This window comes from Poecilia formosa, unplaced genomic scaffold (genome assembly GCF_000485575.1).
Source record: "Poecilia formosa unplaced genomic scaffold, Poecilia_formosa-5.1.2 Scaffold53, whole genome shotgun sequence".
In the NCBI taxonomy this organism is placed as follows: domain Eukaryota; kingdom Metazoa; phylum Chordata; class Actinopteri; order Cyprinodontiformes; family Poeciliidae; genus Poecilia; species Poecilia formosa.
In genome coordinates this window covers 1,017,420-1,045,204 of record NW_006799992.1, presented here as the reverse complement: position 1 = coordinate 1,045,204, position 27,785 = coordinate 1,017,420, and the positions used below count along the sequence as shown (strand labels likewise).

The following is a 27,785-nucleotide window of genomic DNA, read 5'->3' as shown; positions in this document are numbered from 1 at the left end:
TGTGTGTGTGTGTGTGTGTGTGTGTGTGTGTGTGTGTGTGTGTGTGTTTGGTGCAGGGATTCATACATGCGTGTTGGTACACAGGTTTGCAACGTCTCCTTATCACGAGGAGAGCTGAGAAACACCGCTGACAGGATGCGACTCAGATTTACATCATGATTGGAAATTTATATTGAAAATTTGTTGCAACAGCTGTAGGAGTTCACCCTACAATCGGTGGATCGCCGGTTCAATTCCCGCTCTGCCAACCCTCGTCATTTGTGTCCTTGGGCAAGACACCTCACGCGCTGTGCCTGCTGATGATGCAGACCATCTCAATTTGATGTAAAGGACATTATAAATAAAATTAATTATTGTTATAATTATGCAGAAACTACCAGTTGCACTGAAAACAAACAAACAAACAAACAAACAAAAAGTTATGTTTTTCAAGCTATTTCAGACACATTTCTATAGAAAGAAGAAAAATAAACAGTTTAAATCGCTACAGAGAAATAATAATGATGAGATCAGCTGCTCAATAAAAGACCTGAATCATTTTACCTATAAACTCACATTTGTTCATGTAATGGACATTAGTGAGTACTCATCTTGTTTCTTGAATATCTATCCCGCTTTCAGTGGAATATTTTACTCGCTTCATAAATTAAGTGCCAGGTGGCAGCGGTGATGTGCGTTCGTTTCCCTTTACAGCTTTAAAATCCGCTGTCTGTCTGTCTTTTTTTTTTCTTCTTCTTCTTTGGTTCCTTAGCTCGTTTGCCGTGTCCACATCAGTCACTTGAAAGCAGAGAAAGTTCAACCAGGACAGCTGCGTCTGGCCAGTTCAAAGCCCGTCAACAGATTCCTCAACTATAAAACCTTGAACTTTTCCTTCCTACTGATGACCTCGTGCTTTGTCTCCCGGCATGTGTTTTCTGCATCTACACCCCAAAAAACAAACAGCACAACTTTCCAGTGTGTTTGCTTCTCTTCCCCCCCAAACTTCCCTTTTATGTCTCTTCCCACTGAACTCCAACAGCTTCTGCCTTCGCCTGTCTCCTCCTGCGTGGGTGATCTTTACGCTTGTCAGGGGGTTTTATCAGCACGAGTGTGCATGTCAGCAAATAATTTAGCAAGAAACCACAAAGGGGAAATGGTAAAGCACATGTTTTGAGACGGTTCTCAAATAGTTTTCATATTGGAAAATATACCCACCAAATGTCAGGCTGTGCAGAGCAAGCTTAAACAAACAGGTAAGCATTAATAAGAAGAAGAGGCGTGTCTGACGTTCTGGGCAATCTGTTTCTAAGAAGCATGCCTACATAGGTCAAACCTTCCTCTCATTTATTATTAATACGAAAAAAATTACTTTCATCCATCCATCCATTCATCCATTTCCCAAACACCGTTTTCCTTACAGCCCAGGCAAGTCCACCAGTTCATTGGAGGGCTAAAAATGCACTTAATGTGTAGAATTCTTAAAAAGAACAGTTCCTTTCTTTGAGCACTGCTATTGTTTGAACTGTTATGAAAACCTCAACAGAATCATGGCCGGACTAACCGGTCATTATTTTCAATTGTAGGAAATGACGAAACGTTCTCTTCCTGCCAGTCACATTGACTAGAATGCAGTGAAGTGAGTTTAAATAATAACCACTAAGACAACCTGTTGGTCGGCCTCAACAGGGCAGGATTTGCTTCTCATACGCATGAGAGAGATTTCAATTTTTCGTCATCTTTAAGCTTCTTTTCCACAGGTATTCTTTATGACTGAAGACAGAAGGTAAATTGGGATTAGCTGCTTTCAGTTATTTTTGATCAGATAACCCTGCTGGGACGGCCTGAAGAGAAAACATGCTGCATCCTGCAGAATATTTTTTTTTTAAATACCCCAGGAAACCTTTTGAGATTCCTTCTTAAGCATGTCCTTAATTCCTATAAAAACATTCGATACCAATGGAAATAAACAGGTATATAAATATATTGACAAAAGACAACAAATGTATAAAATTATATTTCTAGGACCGTTTGTAGCATTTCAGCATTAATGAATATGGCAACCTTTATGAAAGAAATTACAAGATTCTCCCCATTTATACACAAAAGAATATCTAGCCTTAATCTGATTTCTCCTAAAGTGAAAGTCAAATGCATTAGACTAAGTACATGCTGTTGGTTTATGCACTTTTAGATCAAAAATGGGGGGGAAAAAGTTCTTGTTTTGAAGCATTTAGCTCATAAAGAAAGAGGTTTTTCTGTGTTTTCCCCCACCAGTCACTGATCAACAGAGAACTGGGATACCCACATCTCCAGGCAAACTAATGTTACATCTCCATTTGTGACAAAAATGTTAATAGTGAACAGTAGATAATTATTTTGTGTTCAGGCTGCAAGCAATTCTAAAAATTGTGTTTTAAAAACTATATTCCAATGTAAAAAGTTTAGAATCTAAAGAAAAAGCGGTAACACTTTATTTGAAGGGGTGTGCATAAGACTGACGTGACACTCTAACATGACATAACACCTGTCATGAACATGAAGAAGTCTTTATGAATGTTTAAATGACAGTTGTCATGAAGTGTCATTTGGTAAATAATGATACTTTTAATGCAAAGTTGCTCTAAAAGTTGCATTAATAGTCCATTAAAAATGCCAACTTTGCATTAAATTATCATAATTTACAAACTCATCCAAAGTTGGCACTTTTAATGGACTTTTAATGCAACATTTGGAGCAACTTTGCATTAAAAGTATCATTATTTACCGAATGACACTGCATGACAACAGTCATAGACATTCATAAAGACTTCTTTAGCTTCATGACAGGTGTTATGTCATGTTTATGACAGTGTCATGTCAGCCTTATGCACACCCCTTCAAATAAAGTGTTACCGAAAAAGCAAAGCAAGTTGAGAAGTCAGAGCCTAATAAGTGAGGATATTTCTGTGATAAAAGAGGAACTGAACTGATCCCTGACCTAATTAGTCAGCTGAAGGTTTTAGATGAAAAAACAAACCTTCAGCAATTTAAACTAAAGCAAGAGGCCAGTGAACCTTTGAGTGGCCTTTGGTGGTCTGCAGGTTCCATGATGCTTCAAACTGGAGCTGTTCTTATCTGGACATAACGGTCATTAAACACCATCCTTTCCCTGAAGCATCTGCTATCGTTAGTTCCCACTGATAATATCCTCACCCTGAATGTGAAACAAACGAACATACTGACCTCCCACCGTCCATAGGTCAGCATGAAGAGACAGAAAGGTATGGCTGTCCCCGTCATGGCGTGCGTGGATGGCATGCTGTACTCTGAGTTGTAGAAGACTTCCACTTTGACCACGGGAGGGGAGGCCGGTCGGGACCAGCGGATCATGTCCTTGGTAGACTGTCCCACGAACAGGTTCCAGGCCCAGACCACGATGAGCCTCCTGCTGACCAGTGCGTCGATGTTCCAGAAGAGGAAGGGAAAGAAGACGATGAAGAACATCTCGTTGCCAAGCTCTGTCCCGAAGGTGAACAGGTAGAAGAGGAACTTGTTTTGGATCAGGAACTCCTGACCCATATCCCCGGTCAGGGAGTTCCTCCGGAGGGGCGCTCTGACGGTCTCTGCCGCTTTTGGACCATTGGGCCTGGTCGTGTCCTCTTCCTGATTCTCGTTAACCTGAGCTAAGGAGATATCCCCGTTCCCCACATCTTCATCCGCGCTCTGCTGGACCCTCTGTCTGAGTCCCGGAGCGTCCGGGTCCGGCTGCCCGCTGTCCGGCTGGGTCCGCTTCTCCGGAAATGTCCCTTTAACGCCGCAGAAATTTTGAAACCTGGCGACATGGATGGGGTCTTGGAGATAATTACAAATCTCTACAAACTTATTTACAGTAACGTTCGCCATGTCTATAAATACTTATTTTTCGTTACACAAAACCGTTTGTTTTCAGTTGTAATTCATCATCGGGAAAGCTAACTATGGTAACTATGGTCCCTTTTGAAAAAAAAAAAAACCGCTCTGAGCAGGAAGACCGGTGCGGAATACCTCTCTTAAGTCCTGCTCTCGGCATTTAAAATACCGACTTTGTTCGGTGGCGTGGTCCTATTAGAGACACCGGCATCCAAAGTCCGTAACAGTTAACCATTAGTTACAGTGCGATGCGTTCATATAAATAAACTGCGTCAAACCGCTGGGACCGTTTATTCTCCTCTTCTTTTTCTGGCGTTACTTTCTGTTGGTCACTCTCCAAAGTGTTTAAGCACCGCCTCCTACTGGACGTCTATCACATAACACACAGTGAATACGAGATATAAAAACGTCCTGTGTGTGTATAGTTCTCTCACACACTGTCTCTGTTGGTTAAATTATTAAAGTGTTCATTTACCAAACATGTGTTACTTGTTTAAACTTCAATGTTCCAACAACAACAACAAAAAAGTTCCAAACAATGGAAATACAGATTAGCTTGCAAGCTTTGCTCTGGGACAGAGGATTTGACAAGTTTTTTTATGGGTGCAGTTCATATATTACTCTACTGCTTAACCTCAAAGAAGTGCTCTCCTTCAAAACGTGGCAACGTTTAAAAAACAGGAATAAGATGTAGTATTTATTCCCTTGCATTTTGAGTTACCACCAAAAGAAAGAAGAAAATAAAAATAAAAAAAGCATTTAACATGTCAGTGTTGATTGCCTGAATAATGCAAAACTTAAAGATGAATATTTTTAGCAGTGTATATTTGCATTATTATTGTTGATAGTGTCACAAACAGTGAATCTCCAAAGTTTTATCAATATCTCCAACAACCAGGTTTTCCAAGTATAACCATCTGAAGCAGGTTGGTTTGTTGGTCAATTGATGTGGTGTAATTAGGCATTTTATTTTAACTTAGAATTTTACATTTCAAAGTTTGAAATTGGAAAATGTGCACGTAAATGTCTCTACAGTCCCGAAATCTGTATAGTCAGAGGTTTCGCAACATAAATGCCTTGTGCGCTGCATGTGTGTGTGTAGGAGTGTGTGAGGGGTGAGGCGGGGGAGGCGGTGTGTGTCTGACCTCCCACTCCCACAACAAAAATCCTTATGCTTACCATAAACTCTACAATGAGAAATGAGTGCAAAGTATATTGACATGTTCACTAAAACAAATAAAAGCTATAGATTTTTTTCCCCTAAACTAATATGTATGTGTTATTTATTTAATTATCCTTTTTATATCAAACAATTGTTTTCTTTGTGTAATGCATGCTTTGAGTTTTCTCTTTCAAGTAAATTATTTTTTAAAGGCTCCAAATATATTTTTTATATATATACAAAACCATGTCGTTTTATATACTCTTTCTCTTTCTTATTATGTTATCTCCATAGCTACAGAAATATATTATTGTGGAAGAGAAAAAAAAAATCTTCTGTTAAATGCAAGAGAGAGAAAAAATCAAACAGTGCACTCGGAAAGAGCCGGAAAACAAGTGGAGAGCCCTTCAAAATAAAACTATTCCTAACATTATTTGCATCATTATTATTTTTATGGATAGCCAACATTACTGGTATGGCGGATGTTCAAAACACATGAATCTGTACACACATCAGGACAGATTATATTTTATTACCTATATTAATCTGTTTTTGAGAGATGCTATCTGCTATACCTTGGCCAGAAGTCTAAAAAAAATGTCTGCATTTGTGTAAGAATATGATAACAGCTTGTGGATCAGTGAGTCTTATATAACGTATTATTTACAAGATCTATTATATCAAATAGTGATTTTTTTAAGCTACATGTTTGAAAACAGGTCATTAATTACTGGAGACAGGATAACATAATCCAGTTGAAACCTTTGATTCAGTTTGCGTGAGGACATTTTTTGTTCTTTTTTTTTCATTCTAGGATTGGAGTTTTTATTTTTTTTAAACTGTCCACCGGATATGCTGTCTCCTCTCTGGTGTGCTTGACCGTACGTGGTGTGAGTTGCTACGGGGCAGTCTGCAGAGACGGGCTGTGGGTACCAGCACCACCACCTCGGCGCATCAGCGAGCCTCTGCCCGGATCCCTCCACCATGCATGGAGGCAAGAGGGGTCTGGTGGCTCCGCAGAACACTTTCCTGGAAAACATCGTCAGGCGCTCGAGCGGTGAGTTTCATACTTAAAAGCGGAGAAATACACAAAAGTGCCGTCCTTTTAATTTTTCTAAAATTCCTTTGCATCTTTTTTTTTTTTTAATTATTATTATTATTTATTTTTTTTGTTGCGTGTTAGGTTCTATGACATTAAAGTATGTTTTAGTGCTTCTCATGGGGGGGACAAAAACCTTTCTTGCGGTTAAGCGGTTAATTTTCTTTCTCCGGATCCTGACTTTTATGCGCTCTGATTAATTATGTAATAACCCACCTCTGGTGTTCAAACTCGCCGGATGAAATCAGTGAAATTAAATTAGTAAAACTCTCTATTCGTATTGTCTACATTAAAGCCATGCTCCCAAGTGTAAGCTGTAGAAATAAGTTGTACTCCACCGGTTGCTTTATTGTTATTTAGCTTCTTTCTGATTATAATTAAGTTAGAAAATTTAACAAGTTAAAACCTAAAGGCGTTGCCAGTAAACACTATACGAAAACCTCAAGGCAAATGTTCTTTGTTTCTTTTAGATCAGCGCCCACAGTCACTGAGCACATACGAAAACAGACTCAACTTGCAGCCATTTTTAAAGTAGCGCTTCTTTCTCTCCACTTAAGGGACTGTTAATGTGATTTATGCCATATAGCTTCTACTTGTTCACCTCAGTCGAGCAATGTCTTACGGTAATGCTTTTTTAATGATTCTGCCGTTGCAACATCCCATGGCAGACACAGTCTTCATGGGAGTCTCTGGATGCTGCATGTGAACCTTTTTATTATACATGCTGACTGTGTGATAACTGTATTTGTTTGTTTGTTTCTCTCATTTGATTAGTAGCAAATGGAAATGCAGACGTCATCAGTTAAGCTGGCAGAGCATGTGTTTATTCTAGTACTAGTTAATTCAACATCTTAAACGTGGAGATCTGTCAGATATTAGAAATCTTTTGTGCTCCATCTCTACTTCTCCATTCTGCAGTCTGTGTTTTAACCGTTACATGGCTGGGAAACTTTTAAGCTGGCCATCAATATTTAATTTGCATTAAGGCTGGAACGTAAACCTTTTATCAGCAAATATTTCTTCTCACTGAATCTTCAGATAAGGCTTTCTGAATGGCCTCTTATCTCCTTTAAGTATGTCAGGTGGAGAAATTTGAAGTGTCAGTGCTGGATTGTGTTATAATTTGCAACTCTTTGCACAGTATAAGCAGAGTTTGTGTAATGCTGTGGACACTCGAAGTGTATTCTGGATGTTCAGTCCTAAATTTCCTTTTTTTTTTCTACTACTCTGTCAGAAACCAGTTTCCTTTTGGGGAATGCGCAGATCCTAGATTGGCCAGTTGTATACAGCAACGATGGATTCTGCAAGCTGTCCGGTTACCACAGAGCTGAGGTCATGCACAAGAGCAGCACATGCAAGTAAGACACCATCTGTGCTTTAATGAAGCTGAATGTCAAGCTGGAGTGGACGGTCTGTGCTATATATCTTTAAGTTTTTCATCTCTCCCAAGAATAAGTACTCATGTTTTGATTGATGTTAGGGTTGAAAAACTTTTTAGAATCTGAGTTTCTGCAGCCAGGTTGATTTTTCTTTATTAATCTCAACTCAGTTAATTAGAATAACGAAAAGCGATAATTAAGCTTAAGGTTTACAGCTAAATCCAATGCACTTTTACAGATCCTAATCCAGCTCTATAGGACAAATAGAGTAACTTAATTTTTAGTTTTGAATCGTAGTTTTACATCAAACACAAGGTGTTTCCTTACCACCTTAGGGAATAAAGATAAAAAAGCCAGCAAAAAAACAGATTTTTTGTTTCCAACAGAGAAGTTCATTTGCCTATAAAAAGGCTTTTAATGTAGTTGTAGGGCAAAAATAGTGACTAATTGGCCATGTGATTAAAGATGAAATGTGTTTGAGCCAAGACCAAAATCACAGTATGCTACAAGGATCACAAAAAAGTCTTAATTTATTTTAAAGAAACAAAAGGTACTGCTGAAAATACAACACTGCAGTTTGACAATAAACCACAGAAAGGTATTAATGATGATGAATCATGTCCAAACTAAACGAGGAAACTGAATTTAAAAACAAAAACAAAAAACAAAGCAATATTCCTATGCAGATATGAATGATAAAAACCCTGATAAAAATCACAACTAAACCCATTAACCAAAATAAACTATAAAATAAATATCTGGATCCAGAAGGGAGTGATTTGCACATTTATTTTCCGATAAAGTGCACAGATTTAAATAATGGTTTTTTTGTTTTGTTTTTTGTTTTTTCTGGTCTTGGTTGTGATTGATATAAATGGTTTTGTTTAGTTTATTTAATCTCATCTAGAACTCATATGTCTGCATGGTCTTATGTGTGGATCTCAGAGGGAGGCCTTGTGCATGCACGACGTTAATACTACGGCTTCCTCCCACCGGCCAAATCAAGGTTAATTTATGGGTAAAGCAGGAAAGAAAACATTCTGATATTCAACTTAAATTTACTAAATTTACTTTACTTAAATTTACTTTGATGATGTAGAATTGACGACCAAACCTCGCAATTATAAATTTTGAAAATGTTGTTTTATTTTTAATTTTTTAAATTCCTTTTTAAATTTTCTCTCTTTCCTTTTCTGCAGCTTCATGTACGGTGACCTGACCGACAAAAAGACTATAGACAAAATCAGGCAAACATTTGACAGCCACGAGTCCAATTTCCACGAGGTGCTTCTGTACACGAAAAACAGTGAGTGCGAACATGTTTGATTGAAAGCAAAATCACAATTAACTCATATTTACTCAGCTTACAACGCGGTTCTTTGTTTCTGTTTTGCTCCCCGACAGGAACACCAATATGGCTTTACATGCAGATCGCACCGATCAGGAATGAAAATGACAAGGTGGTGCTTTTCCTCTGCACCTTCAGAGACATTACACTTTTTAAGCAGCCAATAGAAGATGATTCAGCCAGAGGTGAGGCCAAATGGGACTTTACCTCGTTTAATCATGTTTTGCTGTAATTGCCGTCCAAAAACTTAAGGCCTTTTCTTAAACAACACAACTACTTGAATGAAGGACAGAAAACGAAGTCCGTTCAGACCTCCTGATCGCACACGGGTGACTTCGCTGACGTTTTTCTCCTGGTGTTTAGTACAGAAGTGGCCAGGTGTTGTGTGTTCAGGTCAGTGAACAGTGGGTTTTTCAGGGTCTCCGCAGGGCCATTTCCGAGAGGAGGAAGAGCGCTTATCAAGCAGCTAAAAGAAAGAAAACAGTACGAACATGCTGTCGGGAGGTTTTACAGCAACAACCAGAAACGCAAGAGCAGGTTTTTACCCAGAATGCAGTCCTCTCCACTAAGGTTCAGAAAACCCACAATGTTAGCCTGTAAAAGTGGATTTGGAATCACTTATTCAGTGGTTTATTTCTATCACAACGTTTTTTTCCCCCTTTTTGGTTGTATTTCATTCAGCCTCATTGAATCACACTTTTATAAACAAAGCAATGTTCTATTTCCTATTCTCTAAAACAACAATTTTACCCTGTTCTTGTGACATTACTGTAATTCTCATGTTGAAGATCTTTGCAGGTAACATAACGGTCATGTGACATATTTTCTTGTTCCTTTTGTATATGAAATCAGTTCTATAACATCTTGGTAGGCTTGCAGTTACATACTCTTTCATTTTCAGAATATTAGTAACTTCATATTGAATTTGGCTCTCTGAGATGTTTGACATTTGGGATACAGCTTTATTGATACTGATATTACAGTACTCACAGACGAATTTTATTTACTGATCAGGTGACTTATGAAGGCAGCTGGATTTTATTTAAAGGCATTGGAGCAACCATTATTGAAGATAAATGCAAATCAATCTTTCGGTCTCATAAAATCTAATAAATCTAACAAGATTGTAACCCGACAAAATGAGAACATGTTCAAGTGCTTTTGCCTTGACGAAACTCTTATTTCGTAGGTTGGACCAAATTTGCCCGGCTCACAAGGGCACTCACCAACAACCGTAACCTGGTGCAGCAGCTAGCGCCTCTGAACAAGCCTGAGGTCAGCCACAAGCCTTCCCGACTGGTTGAGGTGAGCAGAAAAATCCCACTCGAAAAACGCGAGAAAGTCATTCTGCACCGCCTGCATATTTAACACACGATCCTCTCAATTACAGGCTCTCCAGTTGGGTTCAGACATCCTCCCTCAGTACAAGCAAGAGGCGCCCAAGACCCCTCCACACATCATCCTCCACTACTGCACCTTTAAGACCACCTGGGACTGGGTCATCCTCATCCTCACGTTCTACACGGCCATCATGGTTCCCTACAACGTCTCCTTCAGGACCAAGCACAACAACCTGGCCTGGCTGGTGGTGGACAGCGTGGTCGACGTCATCTTCCTGATCGACATTGTGCTCAACTTCCACACGACCTTCGTGGGTCCGGCTGGAGAAGTCATCTCAGACGCAAAGCTGATCCGGATGAATTACCTGAAGACGTGGTTCGTCATCGACCTGCTGTCCTGTCTGCCCTATGACATCATCAACGCCTTTGAAAATGTGGAGGAGGTAAACGCCCTGCTACTGTAAATAAAATATTTACATGTTTTAAGCAGCCATATTGAATTTTAGGTCGGGTTTGAGAAGAAACTGACCTGGCTTACCAAGTCAGATTTCAGGGTTCAAGGGTCAGCTCAGGTAATCTTACCTGCTTAGAGATTGGAAATTTTACACGGAGCATTATTTTTTTTTTTAAATTCAGTTTTAATGGTCAGATTTCCATAATAATATGGATTTTACCCAGCAAATGCTTTATTTATACATTTTATTATGTATTATATATTTTGTTTTCAAAACCTTTCAGAACGTTCAAGAGTTTGAGACAAAATTTTAAAAAGTAAAATATTTACAAAATAAAAATACTCAAGAAAAATATATTGAGAAGTGCAAAGTTCCAAAAAACGTATTTCATTAACTTTGAAGCATGAATATTAGATTTCTAATCAAAATAAAATTGGTGTTGCGGCTGTTTGCCGGAGAATTTTAATGTTTAATTCTTTCTGAGATAATCTTGTCATGGATATTTACACACATTTTATTTCCCGTTGTAGGACGTCACTCCTCATGCCTCCCCAGCAAGTCATCTCCGTGACTTCTCAAATTTCCACAGAAACACAACTCGCGCAGAGGACTCTGTTCTTCCAGTAAGTCCCTTTTTTTCCAGTTTGTCTGGACGTGCATTAAAAAGCTCATCATTTTTGCTGTACAAGCAAAAATGCCTATTACCAAATTAGCTGTTGCAGCTATATGGGATGGTTAATATTTTTACCTTTAGTGAGGAAAAAGTTTAAACAATTTCCTCTTCTTTATACAGACCCTACGGCTCACTGTTAGGCCAGAAACACTCGTGTGCTATTTAGAAACATGTGAGACGAATGAGACCGCAGGAACAGATGAGTGACTCAGCCATTTATGGTGGCAGACTGGATGAAAGAAGCATATATGTTTTGCCAACTGGTGTTGATGGACGCTAAAGCGAGCTAACAGAAGGGTCAATATTGGGCTTATATTCACCAGGTGGCTACATTAACTTTTGTTGCTCCCTGTTTGCCAGATGTGATAATAGGTTTCTGTTTTGACAACTCCTTTTTAAACGCTGATGTGCAATATTTGTTCCTGTTGGGTTTACAGCTTCTGTAAATAATTTAATATCTCGAATAAAGTGATTTGTTAGAGAAAACAAGGCAAGGCCTCACAGTAAATCAAAGAAGAATTTCGTTTTCGTCTCTCCGGAACAGATCAAACCTTTAGAATAACGTGTGCTTTTGTCCTGCAGGGTCTCAGCAGCCTTTTCAGCTCCCTGAAGGTGATCCGCCTGCTGCGTTTGGGCCGAGTGGCCCGGAAGCTGGATCACTATCTGGAGTACGGGGCGGCCGTCCTGGTCCTCCTGGTGTGTGTCTTTGGCCTGGTGGCCCACTGGCTCGCCTGCATCTGGTACAGCATCGGGGACTACGAGGTCATCGACGAAACCACCAACAGCATCAAGACCGACAGCTGGCTCTACCAGCTGGCCATGAGCATCGGAAAGCCTTACCGGTACAACGCCAGCGGCACGGGTCGGTGGGAAGGTGGCCCCGGCAAAGACACCCTGTACGTCTCCTCTCTCTATTTCACCATGACGAGTCTCACCACCATTGGATTTGGCAATATTGCGCCAACAACAGATGGAGAGAAGATTTTCTCCGTGGCTATGATGATGGTGGGCTGTGAGTACTCATTTGTCCACTGCGCTTTAAAGTCTGCAGAAATTCCTCTGGAATATATTTGCTCGTTCGTATAGATCGTTACGGGACGTGATGCGTCAGCTGGAGTGGAACTAAATCTAATAGGTCTGATGTTACGCAATGGTCTTACAGTACCATCATTACTGTAGCCCGATCTGAGCGACTGCAAGCGGAGATACTGAGACGACGTCAAGGAAGTAACGGGTGATATAACGTTGCGGAGCAACAAACAATCAGCAGAGGCAGAGACAAAATGCTTAAACTTTTCAGAGGAGAAATGTAGAAGCAACATCTGCAGATATTTCATCTAGAAAAATGAGAAACATTTAGAAAAACACAAAGCATACAACTCAGCAGTGCGTAGTCATCTCAGACTTATAGATACAGGCTCAAATATACAAACACATTCTCTAATATCAAATATCAAATATCTTAAATGTGTAGCAGATTGTACATGTTTTGGTAGACAATAGCAAACTTCTGACATTATTTTGGCTGGATATTTGACCAATAGTTCAATAAGTAGTAGCGCTCCTTTCAGTTGGTTGATTTTCTGGCCAACAGACCTCTGGCTTCAAGTTTGACCCGACTAGCTGTTGCTTTGTGGTAAAATTTAAGAATCTGCATTAAGCCCTCCTTCATTATCTTACTACCTTTATATATTGCATCTTAGAGCAAAACAGTCCCAAAAGCATGACGCCACTATGCTTAACATATGATTAAGTTTTGTGGCGTGAAAGCCTCACCCTGACCTTCCAACGCTCTTCGAAATAGCTCAAACTGTTCAATATCTGTCCTGTTAGAGCGTGAGACTGGCTTCCCGGCAGTTTCTACTTATTTATAGGCTTCAACTTTGATGGTTCCTGGGTTGTTCCTGAACATCCTAATCCATTTCTTTTCATCTCTGGGTGCCAGTTTGTGTGAGATGTTTTAAATTTAGGTACACAGACCTATTCAATAAGTTAGGATAAGTTCAGTCATTTCAGGAATGTATCACATTGAATAGATTAATTACACACTGTTTGGAGTTTTAAAGCCTTCATGATGCTAATGAAAACATTTAAAATTAGAGTATTACATCAGACCAATAATAAAAAAAAAACTATTTTTTTTAAAGTGGAAATTTGGGCTTAATTAAAAAATAAAAATGCAACACCAACTTAAAGGTTGTTATTTTGAAAGGCATTTTTGATTTGACAAACAAAACTGTAATTTATTGATTAAGACTGTAAGTGTGTGATCTAAGCTTCCTCTTTCCTCTAGACTCTCCAAAGACTCAGACTCAGATCAATTAAAAATTTGTGGACTAGACAAAAAAAAAAAAGAAAAGAAAAATCAGTTCTGTGGCAGGAAGTCAACTAATGGAAATTCTATTCCTACAGGAATAAAGTTCAAACATCCACCAAAAATGTTGCCAGAAGCTTATTGATGGCTACAAAAAAGTCTGGTTTCTCTATAACTTGCTAAAGAAAGTTAGGGATTTGTGTGGATATCTTAGACTGTAACAGTAATTTTAATCCTGGTTTGTTTAAAGGAAAATCCACAACAAATTCAAACAAAAGCCTGAGAGGTTGTTTTTTTTTTCTTTTTTCTTAAATTACCTGGAAAAATGGTTGAAAATCTTCAACTGAAGGTCAAACTCAACATGCTGTTACATGCTCGTGACGGATGCACGTAAACGTCTGGTTCCAGACGTGCGTTCGTTGATGCCGTTTTTATCCCATTCACGCATTCATCCATTCATAATGAGTGAGCAGAATCTTAAAAAAAGAGATTAAACAGTCTGGACACACTTGCTTGCACTCGGCAGTGTGCTCTCTGCAGTCCTGCTGGCTACGTAACAGCTGTCAGTATAGCAACATATGGTGCATATGTTAGACGGGGAAGGTTGCATATCTTCTTACAATCATCTTATCAGCATGTGGATAATTTATGCCTAAACTGCATGGACTGTTTTATTTAACCTTTATATATATATATATATACATATTGATCTACAGTTGAAATTAGCTTATGTATAAACACTGAGGCGTGTTTGTTGAAAATAAGAGAGACCAATGTATAAAGCTTTAAGAATAAGTTGAAAAAAATATAGAATTATATTAACCTGATAAAAATAAACAAAAAAACTTCCCATAAAATTTTAATCTTATTTCAACAAAGATAATTACAGGGTTCTCCTCTTTCACTGGAGCCTTAAACCCCAGTTGAGTTTTTTAAGAGTCATTTTGTTGATGATAAGAAGTGACATGTTCAGCGCCCATCACAGCCTGTCTGTCTGTCTGAAGGTTCCTCCGTCTCAAACAAAACCACTGTCTCTGTGCTAAGTTTCTCATATGAATCTTCTTCAAACTATTTCCAAACAAGGAATTAAATCAGATTTTATTTTGTAAGTTTCTCCTGTGATTAAAAACAACAGCTTGTTTTTTTTTTTTGTTGTTTTTTTTTCCCACAGAGCTGACCTCAAACCTTTAGAAAAGCATTAAGCGGATGCAGACGCGACGCAGTTCATCACACCACAGATCATGTTCTGTGCCGTTGCGTAACGTCACTCGTATCTAGCTCAGCATATATGCCGCTCTATAAGTTTTAGTTCTTTGCTTATGTAACTCTGTGAGTATTTGGTTCGCTTACAGAAACCATGAGGTGATATCGTTCTCACCTTCACCAGCAATCCACATTTATCTGCAAAAGTGTGTCACTTGCTCAAAATAGATGCTTCATTCCTCAAAAGCCAGCATTCGTGTGAGTGAAAATGTCAAGTGTCATCAAAACGAAAAGCCCCGACAGTATTGTTCGTGAACGAGGCGGTCAGACTGCTTTGTCGTGTCTTCATCTAAAAGTGCGTCCCAACCCAAGAAAAGTCTGATCTCGGTGACGCTTGCTGAAAATGCTCAACACGGCGCTACGCACTATTTGCGCAGACGTTTGAAATCTACAGTATGTCTATGATCTACAGTGAGGGAAATGAATATCAGACGCTGAATATGTCTTTTACATTTTTACTGCATATGTTCTTTGCCGTTCTAATTTGGTCACAGCATTTTGCAGATACAAAACATTTACAGCAAACATAGGGAAGATCCTTTGACCAAAGCTGCGCACAACATTAAACAATAGAATCAGTGAAAACTGAGGTTTGTCTAAGAGAAAATGCTGAATTTGGGATAAATATTGACAGCTACTGAAATGAGGACTACTTGTTTTAGAGTGAATGACTGTTTATCATCCATAAGTGTAGTTCTTTTTGATTGGCATGACATAAGAAACATTATCATTTTATAAGACAGAAAATAATTGTATGGAAGTCAAAAAGGATTTGCGATTTGTTGTAGGGAACGATAAACTGCTCCTAAGAAGCACAGAGACTAAATCTTGCGGCGGTTGGAGTAACATTAAACTGCGTGTCAGAGAGCTCCTCCAAAGCGACTGAGAAAAATTTCAACATAAACTGGTGTCAGCATACTGCTCACTTTAATTTCACCATCCATTGAGTAGCATCGCTGCACCTTTAACCTTTAAGCGACTCCAGTGAAACAGCATGAAAAGTGATGCAACAAAACCAGTGAGGACTCAGAAAGTGACAGCCGCGCTCCGCGGTTTGTGCATCCCACACACTAAACACCCATCGCTCCGTTGGTGGCCCGATCGGACTGGGACCCCGTCAAAAAAACAAAAAAAAAAAACCCCCAAAAAACAACGCCGTGTCCGCTTCAGTTGCAGCTGATGAAGTTCCTGCTACAGATACGATTATTAACCACGGAAACAATTGCAGAGAGGGAGAGTTGCCTGCAGGCCGCGGGGGAAGGAAGTGGACAATGAGCCATCATGATAGATATGCATCCTAACCTCTGTGCTCCTGCTGTGATGAGTGGAAAGTTTTCTCCTTGAGTGGGTAAAACGTCACTATGTGAGATACTGACTGACTCTTTGAGGTCACGGCAGCGCGGCACTCTTTACCGAAGAAACGTTCAGTGGAAATTATATCATAAAGACTTAATGCGGCACTCGCTGGGTTTATGCGTGTGGTTACGCGGTTTCAAATTCGGTGCTATCTTGAGTAAAATGTGCACAAAACGATCGCTGTAAAAGCAAAAGAGATAACTATGAAGTGTGAAGAATTGGAAAGCAGTTTTTTGTTTAGCTGACATGCCACACATTTTTTGCCAACTAGTAAGTATTTATTCAGTTAGAAGTATGAAATAAATGTAACAGGACATTTGTAACTTGTACCCTCTCTTAGTTCGTCATCTTGTGTTTCTCGGTGGCACAAAATTAGATGTGGCAGAGACAGCCCTTTTCTTTTAGCCAGTACGCAAAAAGCTGATGAGAAATCATTCCGCAGCAGTGACGCGTGCATTGATTTTCCCTCTCAGCGCTGCTCTACGCCACCATCTTTGGAAACGTGACCACCATCTTCCAGCAGATGTACACCAACACAAACCGATACCATGAGATGCTCAACAACGTGCGCGACTTCCTCAAGCTTTACCAGGTTCCCAAAGGTCTGAGCGAGCGCGTCATGGACTTCATCGTCTCCACCTGGGCCATGTCTAAAGGCATCGACACAGACAAGGTAGCCGGGCTGATGCTTGCAGCACCGACAGCAGCTATTTAATCCTTTTAGACAGCAATAAAAAAAAGAAAGAAGAAAAAATGGTATGTCTCTTCAAAGCTGAGTCATCAACAAGAACCAGCAAAAAAAAAAAAAAAAATCAATACAAACTGTTAGCATCATCTTTTCTCTTCCTCTCTCCCGAAATGTACATATAGGTTGTCTTTTTATTTGCATAAAAAAAATCAATTTTGCCTAAAAGGCTTGCACATACTGTATCTCTCAATAATGAGGATATGGTGAATTATTGAAGTGCTATAGTCTGTGTATTATGAGTGTGCCACATTTACAAAGAGATTTAAAAAGCAGAACAAAGTGCATTTAAAATGTTCTGCAGCTCCGGCTTGGTGCTGTTCTCCTTCCTTGAACATTTTACCTGTGAAACCCTTGCAGGTGTTGCTTACATTAAGCTAAGAATGTTTTATTTGACCAAACCAGAAGCATCTTTGTACAAAATCTGATCAATTTTGCTTTAAAATGTACTTTTATGCAGCTAAGTCCATCTCAAGTAAAATGGAGGTAACCTATAGTGAGGGCTCCTAAATATTGCCACTTGATATATTTACAAACACTCTGGTTAAGGAAGCACATTAAAAGCAGCCATTATAACGTTTTTTATTCATCTATGTCACAGCCCTTTTTTTTTTCCCCCTCCATCTCTCCCAAAGGTCCTCTCCATCTGTCCTAAAGACATGCGTGCCGACATCTGTGTGCACCTCAACAGGCAGGTGTTCAACGACCATCCGGCGTTTCGTCTGGCGAGCGACGGCTGCTTGCGCTCGCTCGCCGTGGAGTTTCAGACGACGCACTGCGCGCCGGGAGACCTCATCTTCCACATCGGAGAAAGCGTCGACACGCTCTGCTTTGTTGTCTCCGGCTCCCTCGAAGTCATCCAGGACGATGAGGTCATCGCAATACTCGGTAACCCGACGCTGGGTTTTATTTGGACCTATGTTGAAATGTTAAACTTGGACAGAGATTTCATTGTGTCATATTTACACCATTGCCATTACCTTGTTTACGAATACTCCCACTGAGTTTCGCCACTTTTCGTCACGTTGCGTAGACAATTAATTTTGACGAAGTAGGAGGAAAGTATAATGGAAATCTGAAAAGTGTGGTGTGAATGTATATCCCGCCCCCTTGATTCACCATGTCTTGCTGCAATTTCAGCTTCACGTCTTTTAGGAGCATGTATTCACCATACTCACCTAGAAACTAACACTTCTACCAATATAGGTCAAACTGAATCAGTTTGGTCAAGACTGACTTACTGAATTCTGTACATGATCTGGTGCAAACTTTTAATTTCCTTGCAGTTTTCTTTCAGCGATGACTTTCATCCGACCAATTTTTCATAATTTTCATCATTTGTGAAGTTTATTAATAATAATTTTGATTTCTACAGATTCTCCCCCACCTCCTGAGCTGTGAATCTGTGCAGCTCCTCCAGAGCTACCATCTTATTTTCAGTATGGAATTATAAAGATTTTTTTTCATGCCATTTCTATCACAACAGGCAATTCAGCTTCTTCAATATATACAAACATATGGTGCTTTCTGCACGGTGCTACGTAGTTCATTCTGGAAAAGAGAAAACATGGTTTGAAATGAAAACACGTTTAGTCTTTTTACTTGTAAACTGACGACGTCTGCATCCGTCCAGGTAAAGGGGACGTGTTCGGGGACGTCTTCTGGAAGGAGACCACGCCGGCCCGGGCCTGCGCCAACGTGCGAGCGCTGACCTACTGCGACCTGCACGTCATCAGGAGAGAAGCTCTGATGAGGGTGCTGGACTTTTACACCGCATTTGCCAACTCCTTCTCCCGCAATCTCATCCTGACCTGTAACCTACGGAAACGGGTAAAAAAAAATATGTCACAGGAAGCACTAGTTTTTTTTTTTCCAGACTGAACTTGCACTATTTATTCTACGAAGACCCTAGTAGATGTAAGATTGTTTTACTTTCTAACTTTTAGGGTAAGTTGCTCAGATGATCCGGTAACGTTACCCTGTCTAAACAACATCTCATGAATTATTCACGGATTTTTCCTTTCCGATTCGGTTCGGGTCTCTGCTTGTATGGAGGGTACTGGAACATTTTGAAACAATTCAATCATAAATACATCAAGGAGCTATTTTATAAAGAGTCAAAAGCAGACAAATAAAAATGACCTAGACTTCCTTAATTGTTATATTGAATAAAATCACAGGCGCAGTGAAGCGGCTCTGAATCCAAACAAGTAGCTGCATGTTAAAAGATTCATGACACTTTGATCGTATTATATAGATTTTATATCATATATTATTAATTCAAGGTGCTTTAAGCACTTTTTTGTTGTTGTTGTTTGCACCGGCTTAACTTTTACCCATATACTCTTTAGATGTGTGAAGTTTGCTTTCGTGAGGACAAAACCTGCTGATTCACAAGAAATAAAGGAATCCTGTAAGATGTAGCATGAAAAATAAATAGAGAAAGGAAGTGACCTGCAAATAATTTACTCAGTAAGAAAACAGTACATGGTGCTCAGTAGGAATAAGTAGCTGAAAAAATGTCTATTTCCTAAATATATACAAAACAAAATAGGTGGATTAATCTTAGACTCAATTTCTCGTCATAGCTGCATCTGTCAAAATGCATATTAATGCTCACAGATTGCCTTTGTTGACTGCTTTCATTGCTGCCCTGCAGGTGATCTTCAGGAAGATCGCTGACGTGAAGAGAGAGCAGGAGCGGCAGAGGAGTGAGGTGGCGCTCTCCATTCCCGAGGATCACCCCGTTCGCAAGTTGTTCCAGAGGTTCAGGCAGCAGAGAGACTCTCAAGCCCCAGGAGAGACGCACCCTTTCTCCGACCAAAACTGCATCCAGATGGAGCCGCAGCACCACCGTCACACCGACTCAAACTCCTGCAATCAGCAGCAGGAGCACGGCACCAAGCTGCGCTCAGAAGCAGGGAGCGGAGGCAGGAGAGGCAGCGCAACTTCTCCTCACCAAGAGTGCAATGACTCTGGAAAGGCAGAGCAGTTATGCACCCAAGTGACCATGGAGTTGAGGCCTAGTCAGAGGAGTTTAAAACCTGCACAGAGCGGTGGGACGGGTACAGGCGGAGCCAGCAGCAGAGGGGGGCGAGGGTGGGCGAGATTCAAGAGCGCCGTATCTGCTGAACCGGCGCTTCCCGCCGTTGAGCAGGAAAAGGACACACAGAAAGCGGAGGAGTGTCCGAATGCACCGCAGGCCTCAGAGGAGCCTGCTGCTTCCAAACAGAGCCGGGAATCAGAAGGCGGCGGGCAGACGGGGAGCACGGAGGGCGGCAACACGGCAGGAGACGCCGGAGAGGAAACGAGCGTCCTGCACAAAACCGACTCCTGCGACAGCGGCATCACAAAGAGTGACCTGCGCATCGACCGAGCTGGAGACTCCCGGAGCTCCTTTGAGCGGAGCCCGATGGAAAAGAGCCCACTGGACAGGAGTCCCTTCGAGCACAGCCTGGGGGTTTATACGGAGGTATCCCTGAGGCATTCCTTCCTCCAGCCGGTGTCTGAACAATCCCTGCTGCAGACGACGCTGCACGAGGCCAAACTGGAGCTGAAAGGAGACATTAGGAAACTGAGCAGTCGGCTGTCTCTCCTCGAGTCGCAAGTGAGCGAAGTCCTCAGGTTGCTGTCGTCCAAAAGGAGACTCTCGCTGCCTCCGACTTCTTCGAAGGCGAGAATAAAAAGTCACGACGCGGTCGCGTCTTCTAGGGTCGTGGCGCCGAAAGCAGAAGAGGAATCTTTGTGACTCGACATCTGTATATTTTTGATCGGCAACCCGCATGTTTCTGCTGGACTGGAAGGCATTTTGAACACTAAAAACGTGACTGCATGCTAACATTACTTTCTGTAACCTATGCATCAAAACCCAGGGATTTTTCTCAGAATTGTATGCACTTTGTATGGCAATGTGATGCCAAGAAGGCACAGAAACAAATTATGAACAACAACAACAAAAAACAAAAGTAAAAATACAGCTGATTGTTGAAACTTCTTATGCATCTTATGCAAGCACCACATAATCTGCTCTGCAGCTTTTATGCATGTTACGGCGTTTTCTTAAAAGGATGCCCAACAATCACTTTAGTTAAAATGGACATAATAAGAAAACATAAAAACTCCTTTCTTTTATAGAAAACAATGGTTAGTGTTTGATGGGTGGCGATGTCGCCATTTCATTTTAAGATGCTTAGTTTTGCAAATGTTGGGTGCTCAGATTTGCACGTTTACAAACCCAACCCTAAAAGACCCACCCCTCCCCAAACCGGTACAAAGGAGCACGACCTGGTTGGAGATAATAACCAGTGGCTGGAGGGAGAAAATGCCACTTTAAATGAGTGTTTACAGTGTTGTTAGAAGGAATAATGACACCAGTGGCATGCAACAGAGAAATCATTTTCTCATATCTGGTTACTTTATTAACATAAGACGGTTTGATCTTGGCTTCAAAACAAAAAAAGAAAGTAGAACATAAGTTGATCCTAGATTAGGAAAACCATTCTCAAGATGAGACCATGACAGCCCCCGGACCCCTCTTGTGGTCCAAAGGATTTGTTGTAAAGAAGAGTTATTTCAGCGTTGCTTTGAAGGAGCTGTGAGGAAACCATGCCAGAGACCGTTTATAATCCAGTTTTATTAAGATGTCAAAAAAAAACAAAAAAACAAAGCACAGCATGGCTTCTTGAACTATTTACTTTACCAATGTCAATGCGCATATTTTTGTCGTTCATCTGCTTGTGTCTCAGAGAAAACAGGAGCCGCACGGACTTTTTGTTCTCTCCGTAAGATCGGAACATGCTCAACATTTGCACGCGCACAATGGATCGGTCACTTTGTCTAATGTCTCCCCAATGTCCCCTCATCCCTCACTAAAGCTACCACAACCTGGAGTCAGGTAACTGTATGTGCCTTATAAAGTAAAAGCCTCCCACAGAGGTGCACTGATCAAGGTTAAACAGCTAAGTACCTGTTAGGGTTGACCTTTATTTTTTCCCACACTAGTATCATTTAGAAGTTCTGACAAAGACTAGTAGAGCATGGAAATCTAAAGGGTGAAAAACATAACAGTATATTAGAAATATTAGTGATCTACACATTTAACGACTGAAGTGTTCAACAAACGGATTTCCCCATGCACATAGAAAGGATTGCAGCATTGTAATGTATAATTTAGATATGGAAACGGAACTGTATTAAAGTCACTATTTATTCTGACATGCAACTAAACTTGCTCAGGTATGCTTATTACAGGTAGACGATTTAAATAATTGGCATTTAATTTTAGATGACTTCCAATTAAGTTAGTGTGGGCTGTGATGTCAGCATGCTGGCCGATTTGGTACATCTGTCCTACGTTAGATCTATTTAGCGACCTTGCATGCATCTGAGGGAGCCTGTCAGCTGTGAAATGAATAATGAAAACAGATTCCTGCTCACCATCTGTTGTTTAGTCTCCTATGTAGCACATCTTTATCTCGTGAAAGTTGGAAACAATTCTGAACTCTGTTTTTGCTAAAGACGAGCAGCTAAAACTCCCAGCACACCAAAAAAAAAAATAAAAAAATATGCATGGAAATATGAAAGGTTGTGATATGACCTAGAATATCGTTTGTCACAGTTTTATTATTTATTTCAGATTGCAGATGAATAAAAATGTCTTCATTCGTTATCTTCTGTGTAAAAGTATAATTTTCCCCGTTTTAAATGTGAAATAAAATGTGGTGGTCTGCTTTTTATTTCACACACCCAGCACATTTAAGGTTTGTTTTTATTATTTACTATTTTTGTTTTATTTTCACCGTAAAGGCTTAATTAGATATAATAGTATTATTATTTTTTAAATCCCAGATAACCTTCTGTTATTTTATTTATTAAAAAAATATATAATTGGTGTATCACTCCCAGTTATGGTTATTTGTGTCAAAATCCTTTTTTGTTTATTTAAACTGGACCATCCCATCTTAAACCTCGTTTAGTCATCCAGAACAACAGGTGGCGCTATTGATCCTTTTTTCAGTCCTCCCTAGTCCGTTTTGTGTTGGTAACAAAATAACTGGAAGACGAATGAAAAAAAAAGTTATAAAGTTTTGCAAGAAACAAAGAAACTAAAAAAAAAAACCATCAGGTAAACATTTTCCTCCTTTTTGTTTTTATGTTGAAGTGACTGTCTCTGCTCCTGTATTGCTGTTGGTCGCTACTACAACTTTAAAGCCGTTTCTTGCTTTGGTTTTGTTGTTGATGAGCGTCTTTTAATAAAAATGAAAACTCACCATGTAAGCTTCTGCAAAAGACCAACCCGTAATGCCTGCTCGCCCGCCGTATAATTAAGGCTTCACTCCTCTTAACTTTTTCACTTTTGGTCAACACCAAATTTTAACCCATCTTGTTTGGGTTTTAAGTGAAGCCATTGTAAAATACGCATGTTTTACATTTAATTTATTCTTTGATACAAATAGCAATAGCAAAAAGTTTAACCTGCATTTTTAAAGCTGCCCTTTGCTTCGATTACAGCTTTAGTTTTTTTCTGTGTAATGGAAATGTTTACAGATTCTTCTGGCAAAGCAGCTGAAGCTCAAACAGAATGTACAGAGTGTCCAAGTCCTAAATATACTTTCAACTGACCTAAACTCCCAAACAGGGCTTAGGAAATCTTCCAAGACAACCCAATATTCCAAGATTTGAACCTCGTTTTAAACTTTTCAGCTGGCCTCCTTGTGTGCCTTGGTCTTCAGGATACTGTATGTCCACTACTGTTCTCAAACCTCAAACATCTGGATTTACACCGAGATACACTACATAAGGGTGGACTCCATTATTTGGTGATATTGTGTATTATTTTTCCTTCCTCCTGCGGTGTGAGGAGGCGTTGAACTAAACTTTTATCAGGTCCAAATGATGCTGAAACCTTGCGTGCATTTTTATGTCTTTGAGCAGTTCAGAGATGGAGCTGCAGCTTCCTCCTCACGAGGGAGTCGAGCTCTCTGTGGTCGACATGCACACAGGAGGGGAGCCGCTCCGCATCGTTGTCGCCGGCTACCCAGAGGTCAGAGGTGACAGCGTGCTCTCCAAGCGCAGGTACGCCCGCGAGCACCTGGACCACCTCAGGAAGGTGCTGATGTTCGAGCCCCGGGGTCACTACGACATGTACGGGGCCTTGATCGTGGACAGCGAGACGCCCGAGGCCGACCTGGGGGTGCTGTTCATGCACAACGAGGGCTACAGCACGATGTGCGGACATGCCGTCATCGCCCTGGGACGCTTCGCCGTGGACTACAAGCTGGTGAAGGAGCCGCGCTCGCCGGAGACGCAGGTGAACATCCACTGCCCCTGTGGGCTGGTGAAGGCCTTTGTGGAGTACTCTGCTGGTAAAACAGGAGCGGTGAGGTTTCTGAGTGTGCCGGCGTTTGCCTTTGCAACAGGTGGGAGGTTTTTTTTTTAATTTTTTTTAATCTCAAATTGTGGTCAGGTGGTTTTATATTCCACAGGTCTGACTAGATGACTTTACACCAGATGTGACGGTGACGGTGGAAGGATTTGGTGAGGTGACGGTGGACATCAGCTACGGGGGAGCTTTTTATGCTTTTGTTGATGCAGAGAGGTTTGGTCTGGATGTGAAGCAGTCCAGGACTCGGGTTCTGGTGGACGCAGCAACGGCGGTGACTAGAGCCGTTAAATCCCAGGTAGGAAACTTTCTCCTTTTACACTTGAAAAGGAACCTATCTAGTCAGCCACAGGAATGTTAATAGAAAGAGTGCTTTCTTTTCATGTGCATGCTATCTACGAGCTTGTCCACAAACCTGTCTGTCCACATTCTCCTCCTCCTTTCTCTTCTCCTTGGTAGGTGAAACTGCACCATCCAGTTAGCGACGACCTGGCTTTCCTTTACGGCACCATCCTCACAGACGGCAGAGACCAGTTCTCGCCCGAGCCCACCGCCAACATCTGCGTGTTCGCCGAAGCTCAGGTTCAGGGTCCCTGCACAATCTGGAAAAACCAGCTTCACATCGTCCATTTTCCCTTCCACCAATCCACCTCGGTTCCCCCCCCCCCATTCTCCATCCCTCAGTCTCTGGTTTTTGCAGATGTCATATTTTAAGCTCTCATTTCTGTACTGAGATAAAACATGCATTCTTAAACATGTAATTCGTTTCCCACCAGGTGGACCGAAGCCCTACTGGCTCAGGTGTTACAGCTCGAGTTGCTCTTCAGTACCACAAAGGTCTCATCCAGCTGAACCAGACCAGGACATTTCAGAGCGGCGCCACCGGATCCCAGTTTACAGGAAAAGCTGTTGAGGTAAGAGAAATTTTGATCTAGATACAGTTCTACGCAAAAGTATTCAGTCCCCAACAATTCCACATTTTGTCAAATTATAAGCGAAAACATCAGTTTATTCTATTAGCATTTTATGTCGTTGGTAAAAACCAATATAGTGCATAGTTGTAAAGAGGAAAGACAATTATATGTGGTTTTGAATCAGTGTGGCAGCCATTTACATTCAAATCATTCATTTTTTAATATGTTTGTATAAAAAACATGCGTTTTGCAAAGTTTTATTTAGTATTTTTTAAATATATTATTTTTCTGTTTTCCTTTTTAGCTTTCTTTGCTGGGTGCATAGAATTATTGATTAAATACAAAGTTTTACCAAATGAATAGATCTTAAACCGTTTCATGTTTAAGCAAAAGACTGTCTAGAATATTTACACTAAATCAATGCTGTAAGTGGTCTGTTGGTTCTAGATTTTTAGGTTAACATAAATAATAAAAAATTAATTAAAAAAACTAAAATAAAAGTACAAATTTATATGGTAAATTTCAGCTCTCTTTTTGTCCCCACCAAGCAAATAAAAATAAAAATAAAATAAAATTGGACGGATTCAAATGGATCTAAAATCACATTTTAGATTTTTTTTCCCCCCCTCATTTTTGGCTCTTACCGTCTTTGACTAAACGTTCACTACATGAGCAAAACTAAGCTCTCGTCATTCTTATTAAAACCACCAGTTCTGACTCTTAAGCTGAGCTTTAACCTGATTTATGAGCCGATGGCGACTCCTGTGTCGAACCCTCCCCACAAACCTTTTCCCCGGCAGTCCGAGGTGAACTCTTGTCGTTTCCGTTTCTCTTCAGGAGACCAGATGCGGCGACTTCAGGGCAGTTGTGGTGGAAGTAGCCGGCCGAGCTTTCTACACCGGGGTTTCACGCTTCGTACAGGAGCCGCAAGACGAGCTGACCCACGGGTTTCTGCTAAAGTGAACGTTGTCGTCACTGGAAGTGAAATCCCCTTAGAAAATACAGCGAACCGACCACTAGGTGGAGCCAGAGGTCAGGTTGATATGAGCGTCAAAGATTTTGTGGTGCGAGATGTTCAGCTACAGATTTTTAACCAAAACACATGTTAAAGTTGAATAAACACAGAACTCAAACGTAATTTCTCCCATTTATTATTACTATTATTATTATTAATAATATCCGATCAAATGGAAGGCAGTATTTAAATTATAAAAGTTGAGTGGGGATGTTTTGACGCTGGATCGATTCACAGAGCTGAAATTCAAATACATAGTTACCTATACATGGGTTTTTAAATGCAGTGTAAGTCCAGCCAGTGTGCTGAAAACATACTTAATTTGTTCAAATAACGACATTAAAGTGGGGCAACTCTCATTATGGGTAGGGAAATATAGTTCAAGAATTGTTTTCTGTTCTTAAAATGGTATTTGGCATAAGAATTATACATTTCTATGCGTGTGTGTGTGCAAGCACACACCCTTATATTTGGATATATGCTGTTTATGACATGAGTGTTCACACATGTTGAGAGGCTGCAGGTTGTGAGAGTACCCCACCCAACAAAGAAAAACCAACGCAGTCAAGGCCAGCTCTTAACAGGAGAATGTTCAAATGAAACATATACACACATATATATAATAAATGCTCCCCATCAGTAATGAATAGAAAAATCCCTGCTTCTCTATTACTTTCAGTTTGTGTCCCAACAACGCAGAGTCTCAGTCCTCTGATGTTTCTGCAACAGCAGAGCATCAAGTCTGTCTGGGACACCACAGGTAGCAGAACCTGGCCGCCTTTCGATCTATGAAATCAGTCTGTACAAAATGGCCTCTCCCGGCTCCGGATGAGTCTAAAAGCTGCACGTTTCAGTTTTGTGCATAGATTCCGATGTAGAAAAGCAGCACGAAAAGGGATCTTATCAAACAACCGCAAGCATCTCCCACACCTGGAGGGAGGCTGTTCTCCAGCTTTGTCTGAACAAGCTGATCTGATTTGGTCAACGTTTAATCAGTGTTTGGTTTCCGCCCCCTCTCTTATGGCAATCTAACAGAATAAGATAAAAAAAAAAACAACAACAAAAATACAAGTTACTGAATGTGTTGTGTAGTGCATGGCTCTGCATCGAGGTCATGATTTATTCAAGCCTATCTGGGTGGTGGTGGATGAAGGTGAGGAGGAATGCGGAGGTCAGTTTGATCCAGTGGGAAACCGATGGTGAAGAAGAAAACGACGAGCGAGCGGGGACGGACGTTTTAGATGTTGAGCTTCGTGACCGGCCGCTCCCTGCTTGAGTCCGTGCTCTGGTTGTTGATCCGTTTGCGGTTGCGTTTCATCTTGGACAGGTCCTTGTCAAACACTTCGCCCGACCACAACGCAGACACCAGGTCGTCAAACTCGCCGCCGTCGTCCTCGCCGTTTGCTTTCGCCTTCCGGGCCTTGCGTTCTTTCTCCCTCTGCTCTTTCAGCTGGTGACACGCAGGAACAAGCAG

General features: G+C 40.7%; 4 protein-coding genes across 7 annotated transcripts in view; 2 read left to right on the top strand and 2 right to left on the bottom strand.

Moving 5' to 3' along the window:
- LOC103138616 (sphingosine-1-phosphate phosphatase 1-like) overlaps positions 1–4,207 on the bottom strand; it is an 8,326-nt gene extending 4,119 nt beyond the window's left edge. The window contains exon 1 of the mRNA XM_007552887.2: positions 3,202–4,207. Coding sequence (XP_007552949.1) covers positions 3,202–3,861 — 660 coding nt within the window. The 5' untranslated portion in view covers positions 3,862–4,207. The remainder of the gene's footprint in view (positions 1–3,201) is intronic.
- A 1,677-nt stretch (positions 4,208–5,884) lies between these two features.
- LOC103138614 (potassium voltage-gated channel subfamily H member 5-like) lies at positions 5,885–22,669 on the top strand. The gene is made up of 12 exons (XM_007552883.2): positions 5,885–6,086; positions 7,363–7,486; positions 8,707–8,813; positions 8,912–9,040; positions 10,045–10,160; positions 10,246–10,638; positions 11,181–11,273; positions 11,906–12,335; positions 16,730–16,929; positions 17,637–17,889; positions 18,635–18,831; positions 19,661–22,669. Exons 1-12 carry the CDS (start codon positions 6,014–6,016, stop codon positions 20,747–20,749), a joined length of 3,204 nt encoding a protein of 1,067 aa, XP_007552945.1. The 5' UTR covers positions 5,885–6,013; the 3' UTR covers positions 20,750–22,669.
- A 193-nt stretch (positions 22,670–22,862) lies between these two features.
- On the top strand, positions 22,863–27,339 carry l3hypdh (trans-L-3-hydroxyproline dehydratase). Of its 2 annotated transcripts, XM_016671896.1 has the most exons (6): positions 22,863–23,125; positions 23,935–24,419; positions 24,511–24,680; positions 24,842–24,964; positions 25,159–25,296; positions 26,134–27,339. In XM_016671896.1, the coding sequence occupies exons 2-6, from the start codon at positions 23,942–23,944 to the stop codon at positions 26,257–26,259; spliced, it is 1,035 nt and encodes a 344-aa protein (XP_016527382.1). In that variant the 5' UTR covers positions 22,863–23,125; positions 23,935–23,941; the 3' UTR covers positions 26,260–27,339. The 2 variants fall into 2 exon arrangements, with proteins under 2 accessions (XP_016527382.1, XP_007552947.1); XM_007552885.2 differs by lacking the exon at positions 22,863–23,125 and having other exon boundaries at positions 23,140–24,419.
- The window catches only part of daam1b (dishevelled associated activator of morphogenesis 1b), a 48,674-nt gene continuing 47,320 nt past the window's right edge, over positions 26,432–27,785 (bottom strand). For all 3 annotated transcript variants that reach the window (XM_007552880.2, XM_016671893.1, XM_016671894.1), the window contains one exon: positions 26,432–27,761. In XM_007552880.2, the coding sequence (XP_007552942.1) occupies positions 27,549–27,761 (213 nt within the window). In that variant the 3' untranslated portion in view covers positions 26,432–27,548. The remainder of the gene's footprint in view (positions 27,762–27,785) is intronic.

Excerpts from the sequence above, each read along its gene's own strand:
- LOC103138614 (XM_007552883.2), top strand. The coding sequence starts at position 6,014 with ATGCATGGAGGCAAGAGGGGTCTGGTGGCTCCGCAGAACACTTTCCTG. Across the intron at positions 12,336-16,729 it reads GGCTATGATGATGGTGGGCT|CGCTGCTCTACGCCACCATC; the intron begins GTGAGTACTCAT and ends TTTCCCTCTCAG. Across the intron at positions 17,890-18,634 it reads TGAGGTCATCGCAATACTCG|GTAAAGGGGACGTGTTCGGG; the intron begins GTAACCCGACGC and ends GCATCCGTCCAG.
- l3hypdh (XM_007552885.2), top strand. The coding sequence starts at position 23,921 with ATGTCTTTGAGCAGTTCAGAGATGGAGCTGCAGCTTCCTCCTCACGAG. Across the intron at positions 24,965-25,158 it reads GCGTGTTCGCCGAAGCTCAG|GTGGACCGAAGCCCTACTGG; the intron begins GTTCAGGGTCCC and ends GTTTCCCACCAG. Across the intron at positions 25,297-26,133 it reads TTACAGGAAAAGCTGTTGAG|GAGACCAGATGCGGCGACTT; the intron begins GTAAGAGAAATT and ends GTTTCTCTTCAG.